The following is a 15,775-nucleotide window of genomic DNA, read 5'->3' on the forward strand; positions in this document are numbered from 1 at the left end:
TGCACTCGCCAGCGAGCTCAGCAATGGTAAATCCTGGGAGGGGACTAATGTGATGGGACAGACTGTCTCCTGCACTGGGCAGGGCCCCCAGTTACATTCCACCACACTGCTCACGACTACCCACTGATCAGAACCAAACTGCCCCTCACTACTCCACTCTCTCCAGGCCTTGTCCCATGCAGCTTCCTGCTGTGCGATGGGGATGGTCCTGACCAACTTGGGAAAAGCCTTTTGCAAGCTACAGACGGGAAGTCCTGGGGGTGCTCTGCAGTGTCCAAGCTAAGCCAGGATCACACACACACACACACCAGTCCCAAGGGAGAAGGGAATAAACAGTGCCTGGACCTCCTAAAAGAAGGGTTTATTATCATAACTTTATAATAAAGACATTTACATAGACCAATCTTTACAGACGCAGAAAACACAGTGACCAACAGGGAACAGGTTTGTCTGGAGTAAGGCATCCCCATTTGGTATAAATTAGTATTTTATACAAGAATCACTGACGGACACCTGAAATATTACACAGGAGCCAGCTCTGCCTGCCTACTTGGCACCCCTCACTCCATGGAGCCATGCTGGCACCATGGGTCAGGCTGGGGAGCGGTGTGCCCCCCACTGCTGGCCCTCAAGTGACTTCAGTGTGATTGGAGCAGAGATCCACAAGGGGAGACCCCCTGGTGCAGAAGTGTGGGGGAAGGGAGGTCCCTGCCAGACTAGCCAGTGCAGATGCCAGATCCTTCCCTGCACCCTGCCAGGAGAGGGTGCTCCCAAGGCCCACATCATAGTGCCACTGCAGTACCAGGGTACTCCAAAGTGGCAAGCCTCCCAGGCTCAGATCCTAGCCCCCCATGCCTGGGAAAGCCCCTCTTCCCAGGGCTGCTCCTTCACTCCCTCCTCCAGCTCTCGCTGGGCAGGCACGGTCCTTGCCACACACACAGCAAAACAGGATGGGCATGGAGAGACAGTCACATACAGCATGGCCACGCCCAATCCCTCTCCACGGGATCCTTGGGGCCCTGCAAGCACCCCTCCACCCCTGAGCCCAGCAGCTCCCCCAGGGGCAGCTGGGAGAGTCATTGCAAAGCAATGGCCAGGGTGCCAGGCTGTCTCTGCAGCACCACGCACCAGACCGGTTCATCTCCCATGGGGGGGAAGATGGGGAGTGTTCAAAGACACTGAAGGGGCCCTGTGCAGGTTTAGCACCACAAGAATAAACAGACCCGAGCTGACCACCACCTTGTACACATGCAGATAAGGTGCTCAGCTCTCTAGGGAGTGGAGGGGACGGGACAGGACTAATGGGGGATTGCCTAGGAAGCCCAGAAGGATAGTTTCTCCCTCTGTGCTTCTCAGCCCCAGTGGCCTTCTCATGCCAGCCACAGCTCCCTGCCCCTAGCATGACCCCCCCTCACAGCTGCACTGGAGCTACATGCTCCTTGCCCAGCCTCTTGGCAGGCTAACAATGAGCCAGGGCAGCAATGAGACCAGGCAGGCTCATTACAGCAGTGCTCTTCCTCCCCACCCCCTGGAAACACAAAGGGAGCAAGTGCAACCCAGCCCAATCCCCTCAGCCCAGAGATCCCCAAGCAAGGAGTCTGCGGTCCTGCTGCTTCTGTGAGAGAGACACAGCCAAGGGGACAGAGGGAGCTGGCAGTCGGGCACCCTTCCAGTCCTGAGCAGTTTTAAGGGCCCACTCAGGGCAATGGGGCTGGCTAGGTCAAGGTGAGCCCTGGGCAGCATTCCCTCTGCCAAGGGCTGGGAAGAGGCAAGGATCCACCCCAGCCATCAGCAGGGAAAGGGGAAATATGCCAGCAGTTGCACCCAGCCTGGGTGCTGGGTCTGCAGAGACAAGACGCGGAGATGCCTGCTGGGAGTGTGCGGGTCTGTGTCTCCGTATGTGATGGGGGTTGAGGTGCCGACAGCTTCATCTGGGGCGACTGCATGACAGGCTGGCGGATGGGAGGAGCCTGCCCAACCCAGCAGGCGGGAGCCCCGCACTCAGGGCTCCATGACAAGTAAACCAGTCTATAAAGCAGAGAGGACAAAGGGGATGGGCCTTCAGGGGGCCAACAGGAACCCTGCAAGTGAACAGAGGCAAGGAGACAAGTCAGGGGAGGCCACAGCCCCCGCTGGGAGACTGACCCCTCATCCCTCAGCACCCAATCCAGCCCCACACAGTTCACAAACCCAGGTTCTCCTCCTGCTTCAGGGGCTGCCCCCAGAGTCAAATCCAAGGGGTGCAGAAAAATCACATCTGGCTTTCTATTCTATAACCAAGCGAATGGTCCTGAGGGAGCTCCCTCAACCCCTAACCGCAGATACCCCAGCAGCTGTGGCCTCCAGGATAATCTCAGGGGACCCCATTCCCTCTAGTGCAAGACCCTGGTAGTTATGAGCAGCTGGACTGAAGCATTGCACCCATTGGGGATGGATTCTGTTCACATCTGCTCTATGGACAGCAGCTCTGAGCACTGTCCCCCACTCCAGGACAGGTGTTCAGTGTCAGAGGGCTAGGATGGGGCCTGTGGCTGGAGCACCTGTACTCTGTTGTGATCACTCTCCCAGCCATGGTGCTTCCCCACATGCCTGCACCTTCCCAGACATGCCCTCCCAAACTGTGCTGGGCTGGTCCCATGTGGTTCCCCCACCATCCCATGGAAAGGCCCGTTACCTGCTCTAGAAAGGCATGGGGCCCTTGTGGGAGAGACGGGGTCTTGGACGTCGGGACTTTCGCCAGCCATTCTGCCGGTGTCCTGCTCCATTCCGCACCCCCTTGGGTTGCACCAGGTTCCGGATGTTCCCTTTCTCCAGGTCTCTGCCATCCGGCGCCTCAGCCAATGGTGCTGCAGACAGAGAAAGCATGTTAGTGCCAGAGGCCCCTGCCCACACAGCCCCTCAAGTCACACACAGCAGGCCTGACATGTCCCAGGGCTCCAGTGTCCTAGAGCTCACTGGCTCCCAGCTCTTGGTTTCCAGACCCTATATTCTGCCTTGCTGAACATAGGAACACAAGACCCATACTGGGTCAGACCAAAGGTCCATCTACACCAGTATCCTGTCTTCCGACAGTGGCCAATGCCAGGTGCCCCAGAGGGAATGAACAGACCAGATAATCATCAAGTGATCCATCCCCCGTCATCCACTCCCAGCTTCTGGCAAACAGAGGGTAGGAAGGTCATCCCTGCCCATCCTGGCTAGTAGCCATTGATGGACCTGTCCTCCATGAACTTATCGGTTCTTTTAACCCTGTTACAGTCTTGGTCTTCACAACATCCTCTGGCAAAGAGTTCCACAGGTTGACTGTGCATTTTGTGAAGAAATATTTCCTTTTGTTTGTTTTAAACTTGTTGCCTGTTAATTTCATTGGTTGACCCCTAGTTCTTGTCTTATGAGAAGGAGTAAATAACACTTCCTTATTTTTACTTTCTCCACACCAGTCATGATTTTATAGACCTCTATCATATTCCCCCCTTAGTCGTCTCTTTTCCAAGCTGAACAGTCCCAATCTTATTAATCTCTCCTCAGATAGAAGCTGTTTCAAACCCCTAATAATTTTTGTTGCCCTTTTCTGAACCTTTTCCTGGTGCATTTATCAAGGAAAGACCTGCCTGGAGCCATCCCAGCAGACTGCCCACATGTCTGTGTGAAGAGGTCTCCTCCCTCCTCCTCTCCCCCCCCCCAGCTCAGGGCGAGATGGGCAAAGGCAGGGGCTGTTTCTACTGGGGGGGGGGGGGTGGCAGGGCTGGCCCCTCCTGGAGTTGGCTCTGTGTCACGCACTGCTGGGCTTCCACAGCTGCCTGCCAGAGGGACTCTCCTCTGGGGAAGGAAAGTGAGCTCAGCTCCCTTGCCCAGGGATGGGCTGGGGTCAGCTGAATCCCCTCACCAAGGCCAGTTCATTTCCTTCCTCCTGAGGATGCATCTTGTGGCAGGGCTGGGGAGATATTCTTGGAAATCCCCTCCTAGGACTCCAGCCTGCCTTGGGACATTTAACCCCAGCAGAGCCCCTCCCCCACATTACCAGCTGCACATCAAACCTGGCCCAGGAACAGCAGAGCAGGTCACTATTTCCTGCTACTTCTCCCACCTGCAGGGAGAGGGACCTGCTGCATTTCCTCCTCTTCTCCGGCCTTTGCATCCTGCCCAGGGCCACAGAGGAGGGGAGATTTCATGGAAGAGCCAATGGCCATCCCAGGCATGGTCCCTCTCCAGCCAGGGTGGAAATTCAGCCCCCACCACAAGTTAAACATTGGGCTATAGCCCAGTGCTGCATCTCAGCCCATCCCCCCAGTGAGCTCACTCTGAGCAGGGGCAGAGCCCAGGGCACCTAGCTGCAGAAAGCAGCCTCCCCATCTTCTGCAGAATATCCTAGGAAGGAGGGAAGTCCCTCTACAGAGCCCCCTCAGCAGACTTCTACCCCCAGGGCAGTCTAGTCACTGCTCTGGGCTCGGGCACAGAATAAGCCAGGGAACGCCAGTGGCTAGTAACTAGTCCATTGCTCTCAGAGGTATTGGTTACTTTGCACTCTTCACACTCTCTCTTTGGATTCAGCGGCTGGATTTTCTGCCTCTGGCTGGAAGCCTCTTGGACTATTGACTCTCACTTCTAGACTAGCCCCTCTGGCCTTCTCAACCCAGGCTGTGGTTCTGGTGTCACTGAAAGGCAGCACATCCCTGCTGGGTGTCAGCGTCCCAGCCAGACCTGCCCATCACCCAAGGCAAGGTGCACAGAGTGGTGATGGAAATGGGCCCAGAGTGTGCAGCCGGTTTCCTGGATTACCCCCAGCAGGAGCCATTAGGCTGTGGAGTGCTTCCTGGAGTGACTTGGCCAGGTCACTTGCAGCCCCTGGCATGGTGCCATGGGGAATTCTCTGGCAAGTGGGGACAGCTCATGCCAGCAGCCAGGGCTCCTGGTATCCCTAGGTCAGATAGCAGCCTCAGCCTATGCTCACACTCACAGGCTCTGCATTCCACTCCCCTGCCCCGCACACAGCCACCCCCAACCAGTAACCACACACTCCTCCCCTCTCAAACACCAGCGCCTGCCAGCCTCCCTCCCTTGCTTGCTTTGGGGCAGCCTGCCTGAGAGCCCCGCATATCTAACTGTGCACACAGCCCCACAGAGCAGCTGTGCCTCTTGCACCACTGCACACCCACTCGCTCATAGTGTGGAGTACAAACATGCAGCCTCCATATACATGCAGCACATGCTGCCCTCACAACAGGCCACACGCATGGGCTGTCCCTGCACCCCACCATTCCCCACCCCTAGGTTTCCCTGCCCTTCCTAGACCCAGCTCACACACTTTGCCATTCCCTGCACTCTTTGACCCCAGGGTCTCATCAGACCCTGTGGGGTGGAGTCTGCATCTATACCAAGGACACCTGGTGTTGGAGCTGGGATGGGGGCACCCATTTCTTCACCCCCCCCATTATTCCTCTGTACCATTCCACCACACTGGGAAACTCAGATTAATTCAGTAAGAAATGCCCTGAATTCCAGCAGTCTGTCCCCTCCCAGGCACCAGGGCTCTGGGCTGCCCCTAATCCCCTGGGGAGTCACACCGCAGCTAGTCTGGGAGGGGTCCTGGGTTGTGATGCAGCCCCAGGCAGGCTGGGCTAGGCCCTGGGATGATCCCGTTACAGGATGATCCTGCCCCCCTCCCGTAGACAGCTTGGCTTGGAGCTTGATCTGGGGCAGGGAGAATGTGGGGTAAGCTGCCTTCCCCTGTGCCAGGGAGACCTCTCCGCATTACGGTCATATGAAGGCAGCCTGGGCAGCCTTAGCCAGAGAGGGGAGATGGAGGCCAGGACTCCCCACAGCCACATCTCCAGATGGCAGCCACGGTTCTGTGCCTGAGGCAGAGAAAAGGAGGGTGGGGGGGCAAACGGCCCTCCCAAGCCCTGGCCTGGTCCCAGGCTCCAGCCCTCTGGCTGCTGGGCGGCACACAGGCTCCCATGGCTGAGACACTCTCTGCCCTGTCCATGTGGTGTTGTTTTGCCTGCCTCTCCAGCCGGCAGTTCTGACAGGATGAGGTTTGTTATCACCATGAAGAGAGCTTTGTCTGCGTTGGACAGAGGAGGAAGGAAGAGCCTCCAATTCCTGTCAACAAGGCTCCATCGGTGAGGTGCTGATTAGCCCCAGGCTAGCTCTGCGTGTTCTGCCCTGCATGCCAGCCAGGGCCAGGCTGACACTGCTTGCATCTCCTCTGCCAGGGCCAGCCATTGCCCTGCTAGCCCATCTGAGGTGCTCTGGCTTACCATCATTGGGCAGGCCCCCTCCCCTACGCTGGGCAGCGTACACTGCTTGGTTGGGGGCTCACCATCTCCAGAGCCACAGGGCCAGTCCACAGTAACCTGCGTGTGGGACACCAGCCCCCCTTAGCAGGCACTCGCTACCCAAGGGCACAGCAGAACTCCCTGGCCTGACCCCCATCCTTTGCCTTTGTGGCTGGAGGGGGTCCTGGAGCTTTTCCTGGCTGCAGCTTGAGACCCTGGGCCGGAAAGACCAGAGACCCTGTGGCTGTGGCCATTGTGCTGTTCAGGACAGCCCTGCTGCTGCCCCCGCTCATGTGCTGCACTGTCTGGAACCCCTCCCTGAGGCAGCACCTGCAAGGGCAGGGCCATTGCACTGGCACAGAAACCTCAGGCACATTTGGGGTGCTCTCCCCTCACGGAGGCACAGTCTGCAGCAGCAGTCCCAGCCCTACAGCTGAGGTCATGATGGGGAAACAACCCTTCCACTCCACTCACAGGGCGCTGGCCTGCAGCATGTGGAAAATCCCCTCGGGAGGAGGGGGGGGGGACGACTCCAGGTTGGGGGTCCAGGGGGTCCAAGGCTTTGGGTCAGACTCAATGACCACAGCTCTCCACCTGCCTACTAATTCCCAGGCTGCTCTGTACTGGACGCCAGACACAAGAACCCCTTGCAGCTGGCCCACCTTTTCCATGCCTCCTCCTGCCGCTCTCAGATGCTGGCACTACGGCTGCCGGTCCACTTGTTCTGCCATACAGAAGCTTTCAGTCTCCAGGGCTGTCACTCAGACACCTTCCACCAGCACCAGCACCGCTTATAAGCACCTGTTTTTCTTTCAAGTATCTCCTTAGCTGCATACAAAAATCTGCCACAGCCTGACAGCACCAGCGTTTGGGGCACAGCAGGCTTCTGCTCCAGGCATTCTCTGGGTGCGCCTTTCACTGCTCCAGAGGGTTGGAGGTAAGAACTGGGAGAGAATTTCAGACAGCACCAGAACAATGGTATAAAGCCCAGGGAGCAACTGAACAGGAAGAATACAAAAACAGGCATCAGATGCCCTCTGCGAAAACCCACCTCCACCCTGATGCCAGGGATCTGGGAATGAGGATTTTCCTGCCTACCTGAAAAAGCCCAGCGGCACCTGGTAAGTGGCAGCCACTACAGCAGGTGCAACTGGGCGAGTGCCGGTCTGGCAGCTGGTATCGCCATATGGGCATCCTGCCCATTACAGCCACCAAGGCTCAAATTGGCACCTGTGGGCTACAGGCAGAGGTTACACTAGCCAAGGCCAAAGGGAGCCATCCCTCTAGCTGTGCCAACAGGAGACGTACTGAGCTTATTTTGGCTGGGAGTCACTGTGGGCAGCTCTCCTGGGATCCATTGACACTCAGCATCAGGTGTTCTCTCCCCTTCTGCCTCGGCTGGTTCAAGGGCACACAAAGCAGAGTTTCTCTAGATCAGCCTGGACCCTAGGGAACAGACCCCACAGCTATCTGCAATGCCATTTAACTATGTGTGATCTGGATGCTCTTTTCCTTCACCATGACACTCAGATAAACACACCCTGTCGCTGCCTTGTAAGATTAGGCTTTGAGCTGCTATGTTTAAAGTATTAGCCTGTGACTCCAAAGAGCTGCAGTAAGGCCCAAATGATCTGCGTTTTTGGGCCCTGGCTAGTCTCTAGGAGTGCAGAGTAGCCACATCACAAAGCCAACACACATTGCCAGATTATTAGCAGTGGCTGCTGCAGGGAATGGAATGCCAGGGGAGCTGTGGGGAAGGGCTGGGGGCCAAAGGCCAGACTGCCGGGGTGTGTGTGCGTGCGTGCTTGCTGTGGTCAGGACAGAGCCATCCCTGCTGCAGCTTTGTGCAGGAAGCGTGCATAGCAAATCCCATGCTAGTCTGACCTCAGGCCACAGCTATTACCTCCTCACTTTCCTGACCACTTTCCTGACACACATTCACCAGTTAAACAGAGCTGTTGAAGCCAAACCACCCTTGCAGGGGGAGTCTGTCACCAGTTCTGGTTATTGCACAGAAAGTTAACTCCCTTGGCAATTATGTTCTTGCAACAGGTCCCCTCCTGCCCTACAGAATCACCAGGGGCATGCCCCCGAGGCAAGGGCCCAAATCAGGAATGCCCCTTAGGGAGAGGATACTGCCAAGGTCGGGGCAGCCCCTTGGTGGGGAGGCACAGTGCCCTCATCCCACACTCCCATCCCTGCACAGACAACCTCCTGTTCATCCCCCCTGCCCTACTAGGTCTCCTTCTGGCTCCACACCAGCGACAGCACATCCATGAGCCCCATCGCCCTTCAGGGCGCCTGGTAGGGGAGCTGCCATCAGACCAAGCGGGGGCTGCTTTGCTGCTGGTTAGCAAGACACACGGCCATGCCCCTTAACTGAGCGGATCCAGCTGGGTATGGGAGCAGGCATGGGGCGGTTGGCACTGTGGGCCTGGGGGAGAGGCGGGGCGGATCGGTGCCCCAAGGAGAAGCAGGACGGAGAGCGGCCTCCCGGGCTGTGTCAGGGAGAGCCCAGGCTCGCCTCGTGCCGATCCGAGCTCAGAGCCACCCACGAGAGCCCCGAGGCCGGGCGCTGAGCGCGGCCAGGGCTGGCACGACCCCGCTGCCTGCCACAGGTGTCCCGGCGCCCAGGAGAGGGGCCGCCCCCGGCCGCCCAGCGCCAGCCGCCTCCCGAGCCCGGCCTGTGCAACAAGTGCCGAGCCGGGCCGGCCCCGGCGCACTCACCTCCGGAGCCCGCGCTCAGGGCGAGCCAGAGCAGCAGCAGCGCCAGCAGCCAGCGCCGCACGCTCATGGTGGGGCCGGGGCTGCAGCCGGGCGCGTTGCTCGGCGGGGAGGGGCAGGGCTCTGCCTGGCGGTGGCGGCGACGGCGAATGCACCCGCTCGCGCCGGGGGCTGCATTTGTAGCCGAGCTGTGCGCCTGGCTCCCGGCCCGCCCGGTCATGTGGCCGCGGAGGCTGGCGAGGGGCCTCCCCTGCTCGCTCCAGCACCCACCGCACGGAGGGGGGCGCGGCCAGCCCGGCCCCGCCCGCCCTGGGGCGCTGGAGAGCCGGAGCCCGAGCGCGGCCCGCTGCGCGCCCCCACCCTGCGCGGAGAGACCGAGCCGGGCTGGGGGACCCCAGGGCCCGGCCTGCGCGGGGATGGGATCCAGACACTGAACTCCTCCCCCCTTAGGTGGGTGCCCCCTGCCCCACCCCGAGCCCGCAGGGCTCCCGAATCAACATTCCCCTGCGTTCTGTATCGGCGTCAAATACTGCCCCCCTCCCCGAGGACCTGATCTTCCCCTCCTGGGCCCCTGTCTCATCATCTTCACCTGGGCAGGCTGGGAGTCCAGCACTCCCCAAGCAGGGCTCCCTGCAGTGTTCAGCTGGTAATGAAATAGGTGCAGACCAAGACCAGAGGTGCAGGGGCTCTGAACTGCCAGGCTCAGAGGTGCCAGGATTCAGTCTTGGCAAGCCCTGGCACAAATTACGCACTAGTTCCCTGCAGTGGGTGTTTCACACCTGCAGTGAAGGCGTGGGAATGATGAGACAAGGTGCCAGGGCAGGGAGAGGCAGCCCCTACAGTGAGATTGGCTTATGCTCAGCACGTGGGAAGGCAGGGGAATCTCAGGCAATGGGGTGTGAGCATCCCTGTGAGAATTCCTCACTCTGCCTGGTGGGTGCGAGATCAGCATGTGAGAAGATGGTGATGCTGGACTACTCCCATAGTTCTGGGAGCAGGAGAGATACTGCACCTGGGGAAGATGGGGCCAGGGGTGAGCTGCAGGCTCAGTCATTCCCCAGTCATTCCCCAGAGGTGGCCCAGCAGTGCCACCCCCGGCCTCCCCAAAAGGAAGGGTAGAAAATGGGGCAACCAATACCCCCCCCCCGTCCCCTGGAGAAGAGCCACTTCTCTGCGACCCAGGGGATTGCTTAGCAGAATATACTTCTCCCTGAATGACTGCTCTGTTTTGGGTTGACCTTGGTTCTCCAGATCCATAGGGAGCCCCTTCAGCTGCCGGAGGGGTCACCAGCTGAGTGTGGTGCAGGGAAGGATGCAGGGTAGGGCCCTGATCCTAGGCTTGTCCATAGGAATGGGGAATGCAGTGGACAGACGCTTCCCAGTTTTCTGTGTCTTGCTCCAGTGGCCTTACTGAGGCAGACCCCCTATGATAGCATAGGTTTCAGAGTAACAGCCGTGTTAGTCTGTATTCGCAAAAAGAAAATGAGTACTTGTGGCACCTTAGAGACTAACCAATTTATTTGAGCATAAGCTTTCGTGAGCTACAGCTCACTTCATCGGATGCATACTGTGGATGCAGTTTCCACAGTATGCATCCGATGAAGTGAGCTGTAGCTCACGAAAGCTTATGCTCAAATAAATTGGTTAGTCTCTAAGGTGCCACAAGTACTCATTTTCTTTTTATGATAGCATAGTGCTGTATAGGCTATGGGCCCGGTTCTGAGCACCATTCCATTGCTACCAGTCTGGAGGAATAGCATTAAACACAATGGGCCAGATCCTCCACTGTCTGGCACCGTGTACACCTCAACACCTCATGTGTGCGAAAGGAGTGCAGAGCTTGGGCCAGGAGGTGCAGAAAGCATTCTGATTTGGGAGCATTTCACACACTCGTGACACATGTTTTTACTATGGATCAGGGCCAACAGAGTTACAGCTGTGTAAATGTAGACCAGAATGTGACTCTGTACTCTGGGTAGATTCTCGTCACTTGGGATGTAGAGAACTAAACTGAACAAATTGTTCGGTGACAGAATTGGTGGAATAGTAAAAAAGTCCTGATTTGTGAATGTTATCACACACAGAAGTATCAAGTCAGTGTGTTTCTCTCCCTCTATCTAACTATTTCTAAGCCCCAATCACCTTAGAATCTGAGAAACTCACAAACATTGATGAATTTCTGGGCACAGAGAGACCATGTGACCTGTCCAATGACACACGAAGTTTGATTCAGAGCCAGCAATTGAACCCAGATGTCTTGAGACCCAATTCTGCGCTTTAGCCAGGAGCCCAGCCCTCTTCAAAGGGCCATGCATGCTGTTCGTTACTGGCAAGCATTCTGGTGAGCAAATCCCCCAAAGGCCACAAATTTTAGCATGAGCACTTTTCATTTGTCATTGGTCGTTCACTGTTGTTTAAAAGCATTCAGTCATCCAATCATGAAGCAGAAACAATGCCCTGTGGCTTAGAAGACCAATCACAGCACGAATAATGAATATTGACTCTTCAAAGTGAGCTGTTTGCAAACAGTCTGCAGGCTGAAATGTGTCAAATATGCTATCAGGCCAACCCTTCCAAATAACAGTTATGTTTGCAGAAGTCACAAATTATTTGCTAATCGAAACCAGAATTAAATTAATAATAAATAGGTTTCAGAGTAGCAGCCGTGCTAGTCTGTATCCACAAAAAGAAAAGGAGGACTTGTGGCACCTTAGAGACTAACAAATTTATTTGAGCATAAGCTTTCGTGAGCTACAGCTCACTTCATCGGATGCATCACTGCTAGCTAATCCACAGCAGGGACCCATCTTGCTTTGGACATGGGTGGGGTCAATGCCCTAGCAGTATGTGTATTCTATTTCGGATTGCAATGATTCTGTAGATACAGAACATCTCTGTACTGCAACAGCCTTACATTTCTTGTCCAGCGGCTCCTCAGCAGCGCTTTGTGGTCATCGCTTCCCCTGTCCTCCCCGTTCAGCATGGTGTCTGCAGTCAGCTGCATTACATCTCAGCCTAGTCACTTGTGCCCCTCTTTCAGCGACAGCCTCAATCATGAGCCTTGCTGGGTGCCTGCAGAGGATCAGGAGTGTTCCCCTGTATAGGCTACCCACCTTGCTGAACCTGCATGCTTGGGAGAGCAGCAGTTGTCGGCTGCTACCTTCTGCCCAGGTGGGTGAACAGGGGTGGGAAAGGGCTGGAGCTCTGGCTTCACAGTCAGAGAGCCAGGAAACTCACCAGAGCCAGGGCAGAGGGAGAAGTGATCTGTGCCAGCAAACGGGTTGGGACCCATGATTCCTCCCTTGGAGCAAGCAGCAACCCAACTGTGACTCTCAGAGTCAGATTCTGGTTCCGGCCCTACCCCAAGCCCGGCAGGTACACACTGCCCCTTTCTGGGGCTGGACTGTAGGGAGACAATGTCTCTCTTTCCAATCCCTTCCTGCACTATGCCTAGGTTGCACCCTCCTGCCCAGCGTTTGGGGAGCAGCTGGCCAGAGGTGCCCACACAATGATGCCTCTCCTCCCTGCGAGGGTTGTACCCTTTGTAAAGGACGCTCCTGTGCTGAGGGCAGCATCCTCTGCACACCCCGGGGTACAGTAGGTTACTCCTGAGGTCATTCTGTGTCAAAAAATTAAAAATTCTGCACACAGTATTTTAAAATTCTGCAAATTTTGTTTGTCAAATAAATGTGGAGACTCCAGCATGGCATTGGGGAGCACAGGCCACCAGCTGCACAGAGGTGGGAGATCACTGTGTAGCTCCCACCCCAGGACACGAACTCAGTGATGAGAGTACATCATGAATCCCAAGTGTGGGTTGAGAGGGTTCTGTGTGGGGCAGTGTGGGTGTGGGCAGCTCACTGGGGGATCCAGGTGGGGATCTGGATGCACAGGGGCTTATTGGGGGGTTCTGGGTGCAATGGTAATGGGACTCTGCAGGGGGGTCCAGGTGAAGGTGGTTAGGACTCAGTGGGGGGGGTCTGGGTGTTGGGAGGGATAGAGCTCAGCAGGGGGTCTTGGTGAAGGAGCTGAGCAGGCGGGTCTAGATGCTGGGGGAGTGGGGCTCAGTGGAGTTGGAATCCAGGTGCAGCTGGTTGGGGCTTGGTAGGGTGGAGATCCAGGTGCTGGTGACTCACAGGGATTGTCCAGGTGCAGGGGGAGTGAGGCTTGTCGGGGGGGTTCTGGGTGTGAGGGGTGAGGCTCGGTGGGGAGGTCTGGGTATGAGGGGGTCTGGATGCTTGGGGCTTGGATGCAGAGTTTGCAGAGCTTCCTACAGCCAGGGGAGAAATCTGGGGGAGGGTCTGACCTGGCCCCGGATGCTGGGCAGGGGAAGAGGAAGTCCCATCCTCCCCAGCCCAGCCGGGACTAGCAGCTGAGCCCGGCACAGGGTAGGAGCCACCAGCTGGGTCTTCCCCAGTCCCACCCGCTGCCCCATGTGATTTACCTCTCTGCTGGCTGCCCTGGGCACCCGAAACATACTGCTAGGGAAGGCCCCAGGACTGCTCTAGGGGCTTCCCTTTGCTTCCCCATCAGAAAGTTATTTTTCTGCAGGGAAGTAAAGAAATCTTCGGAGGACATAAATTCTGTGCATGTGCAGTGACGCAGAATTCCCCCAAGAGTAAATAGGTCACTGTTGCAGTGCGGCAGGTTCTCACGGGGACCATATTGAAACAGTGTCCCTGCTTTCCCATGACGCACCCTGTGTGGCACTGGGCCAGGCTGCCCCCTGTTGGTTGTGCCCTACCCTCCTCCATCCTGCTTCTCCCCCACTTCAGTAGCCCTAGCCCCATCCCCATTGCCAGCAGAGGGAGCAGAGAGAGACGGACCAGAGGTCACCTGAAATCTAGCATGTATAGTGGGAGGAACTGCAGCTTTCTGCCTCCTGCTAGGCTTGCATGGCACAGCTGAACATGAGGGGGGTTGGCAGTGAGAGGCATTAGTGTCATGCCCTTGGCAGCTCTGAACCCCTTCCTCAGATTCCTATGGGTTCCAGGTCAACGCTCAGGCCTCCATCTTCATGCTGTTCCCATTGCAGTTAGTGAGTCCAATTCCCAGCTGTTTGGGACCTCCAGGAGACCACAGTTCCTTTGCTGTTCTGAGGGGCATCTCGTGTGGACCTGATGATCTATGTTGATCTTGGCCCAAATCCTGCCCAGAGTGCACCAGTGGCAATCCCATTCCGGACCCAGACTGTGGCCTTTGGTAACTCGTCTTTCACTTGCCTCTTCCCCAGACTTCTCCTGTCCCGCCCAGATCCTCTTGAGCTTTCAAGCTCAAGCACTGAGTGTGTGAAACCCTGAGGCAGGATAAATGCTGAGCGGCTCTGCTCCCTCACCATCTTCCTCTCTCTGTGGTGGCACTGCTTCGGCCCTGCAGTTCTACCCACTACCCATGCCTTTGTACAGCGGGTGTATTTCCTGGGGCACTCAGCTAGCAAGATTTCATTCTGCCTCCCTTGCTTTCCACTGATCTCCCCTGCTGCACTCCTACCTGCCTCCCCTGGAGTTCCCTCTTGCCCTTCAAATCCTCTCTGCTAGCCACTCTGGGCTTTTGTTCCCCCTGTTTTTCTTCCACGTTCAACTTCTCCTGCATTTCCTTAGCGTTCTCCTGGAGCCTCCATCCTTCCCAGGCACCTGGCCTATCAGTAATGCTGTTAGCACCGCTGCTTCCCAGGAGACTGGGCACTCCTTGCTTCATTCCTCAAAAGTTACTTTCATGAAGCCAAAACCTCTGGGGTAGCTATCTGCTAATCAGCACTCCCTCTGGCTAGCATCTGGGCTCCCTCCGGCTAGCATCGGGGCTCGTTGGGCACGTGTCCTCAGTCGTTTCATGGTTCCTTGCTTCCCGATTCCCTTTTATCTCTAAGTGCCAGTGATTGATGCAAAGACAAGAAGTTACTATCATTTTAAGCACAGTTCAAGAATGTGCTGCTTGGATCTTGCTGTGTTTGGAGACGAAACCCTCCCATGAGCAACAAGGCCTGTAACATTATCATCAGCAATGGTTAAAGGGCCAGGGAGCAGGGAGGAGGAGTGAAGCTCCCCTTCCTAGGCTGAAGGCAGAGGGAGATTTTTCTCCTTCTCTACCTGGTTTGGGGGTTCGGTGCTGCCCATGGTGCCCACCCCCCCCGCCCCCCGGCTTGGAGGAGTGCTGCGACCCCACAGCCTGGCTTGAAGGTGTAGTGGTGCTGCCCTGCCAAGGTCCAGTAAGCATTCCCCCATTTCCACCTTCCTTCAGCTGGGAAGATCAGACACATTAACCACTCACTTCCCAGGAAAGGCAGCACACAGTGAAGTGCAGAAGGGCACACGTTTCCTGTGAGTCACAGACCACAGGTCTGTGGTGAGTAGTAGCTGCAGCAAGACCGAAATACCTCCAGAGCCAAATCCAGCTTTGTGAGGCACGTCTCTGTCTGGGGACCTGGCTGCTCTGACAGGGCCTGGGAATATGTTCAGTTGCATCTCATGCGGCCTCTGGGACGTGGTCCTTTACCCCAAACATTGCTATTAAGCTGTGAATACAAGGGGACGAGCGAGCTAGATGGTCATGACAGAGGGAGGCTAATGACTTTGCTGAGTTGAAGAGGGGGTATCCTCAAGTGTCACGTCTCGTGAAGAAGGCCCAGCATTATCCTAGTCAGCCCCCCTCATCACCGCACTTCGCGCTGCTCTCCAGCAGCTGGCTGTGCAATGGGAATGCTCACCCTAGAGTCAGACGTCTATTGTCCTCCACATTTGGATGCATCTTTTCTCTTTTCTAATGCAAAAATTCTA

The 15,775-nt window shown here is 56.6% G+C and overlaps 1 protein-coding gene across 1 annotated transcript; it reads right to left on the reverse strand.

Moving 5' to 3' along the window:
• Positions 1-346: 346 nt before the first annotated feature.
• Positions 347-9,267, reverse strand: APLN (apelin). The gene is made up of 3 exons (XM_073360628.2): positions 9,006-9,267; positions 2,675-2,846; positions 347-2,081 (listed from the first exon to the last, which is right to left on the reverse strand). The coding sequence occupies exons 1-2, from the start codon at positions 9,220-9,222 to the stop codon at positions 2,680-2,682; spliced, it is 384 nt and encodes a 127-aa protein (XP_073216729.1). The 5' UTR covers positions 9,223-9,267; the 3' UTR covers positions 347-2,081; positions 2,675-2,679.
• Positions 9,268-15,775: the final 6,508 nt, after the last annotated feature.

This window comes from Lepidochelys kempii, chromosome 9 (genome assembly GCF_965140285.1).
Source record: "Lepidochelys kempii isolate rLepKem1 chromosome 9, rLepKem1.hap1, whole genome shotgun sequence".
Taxonomy (NCBI): Eukaryota; Metazoa; Chordata; order Testudines; family Cheloniidae; genus Lepidochelys; species Lepidochelys kempii.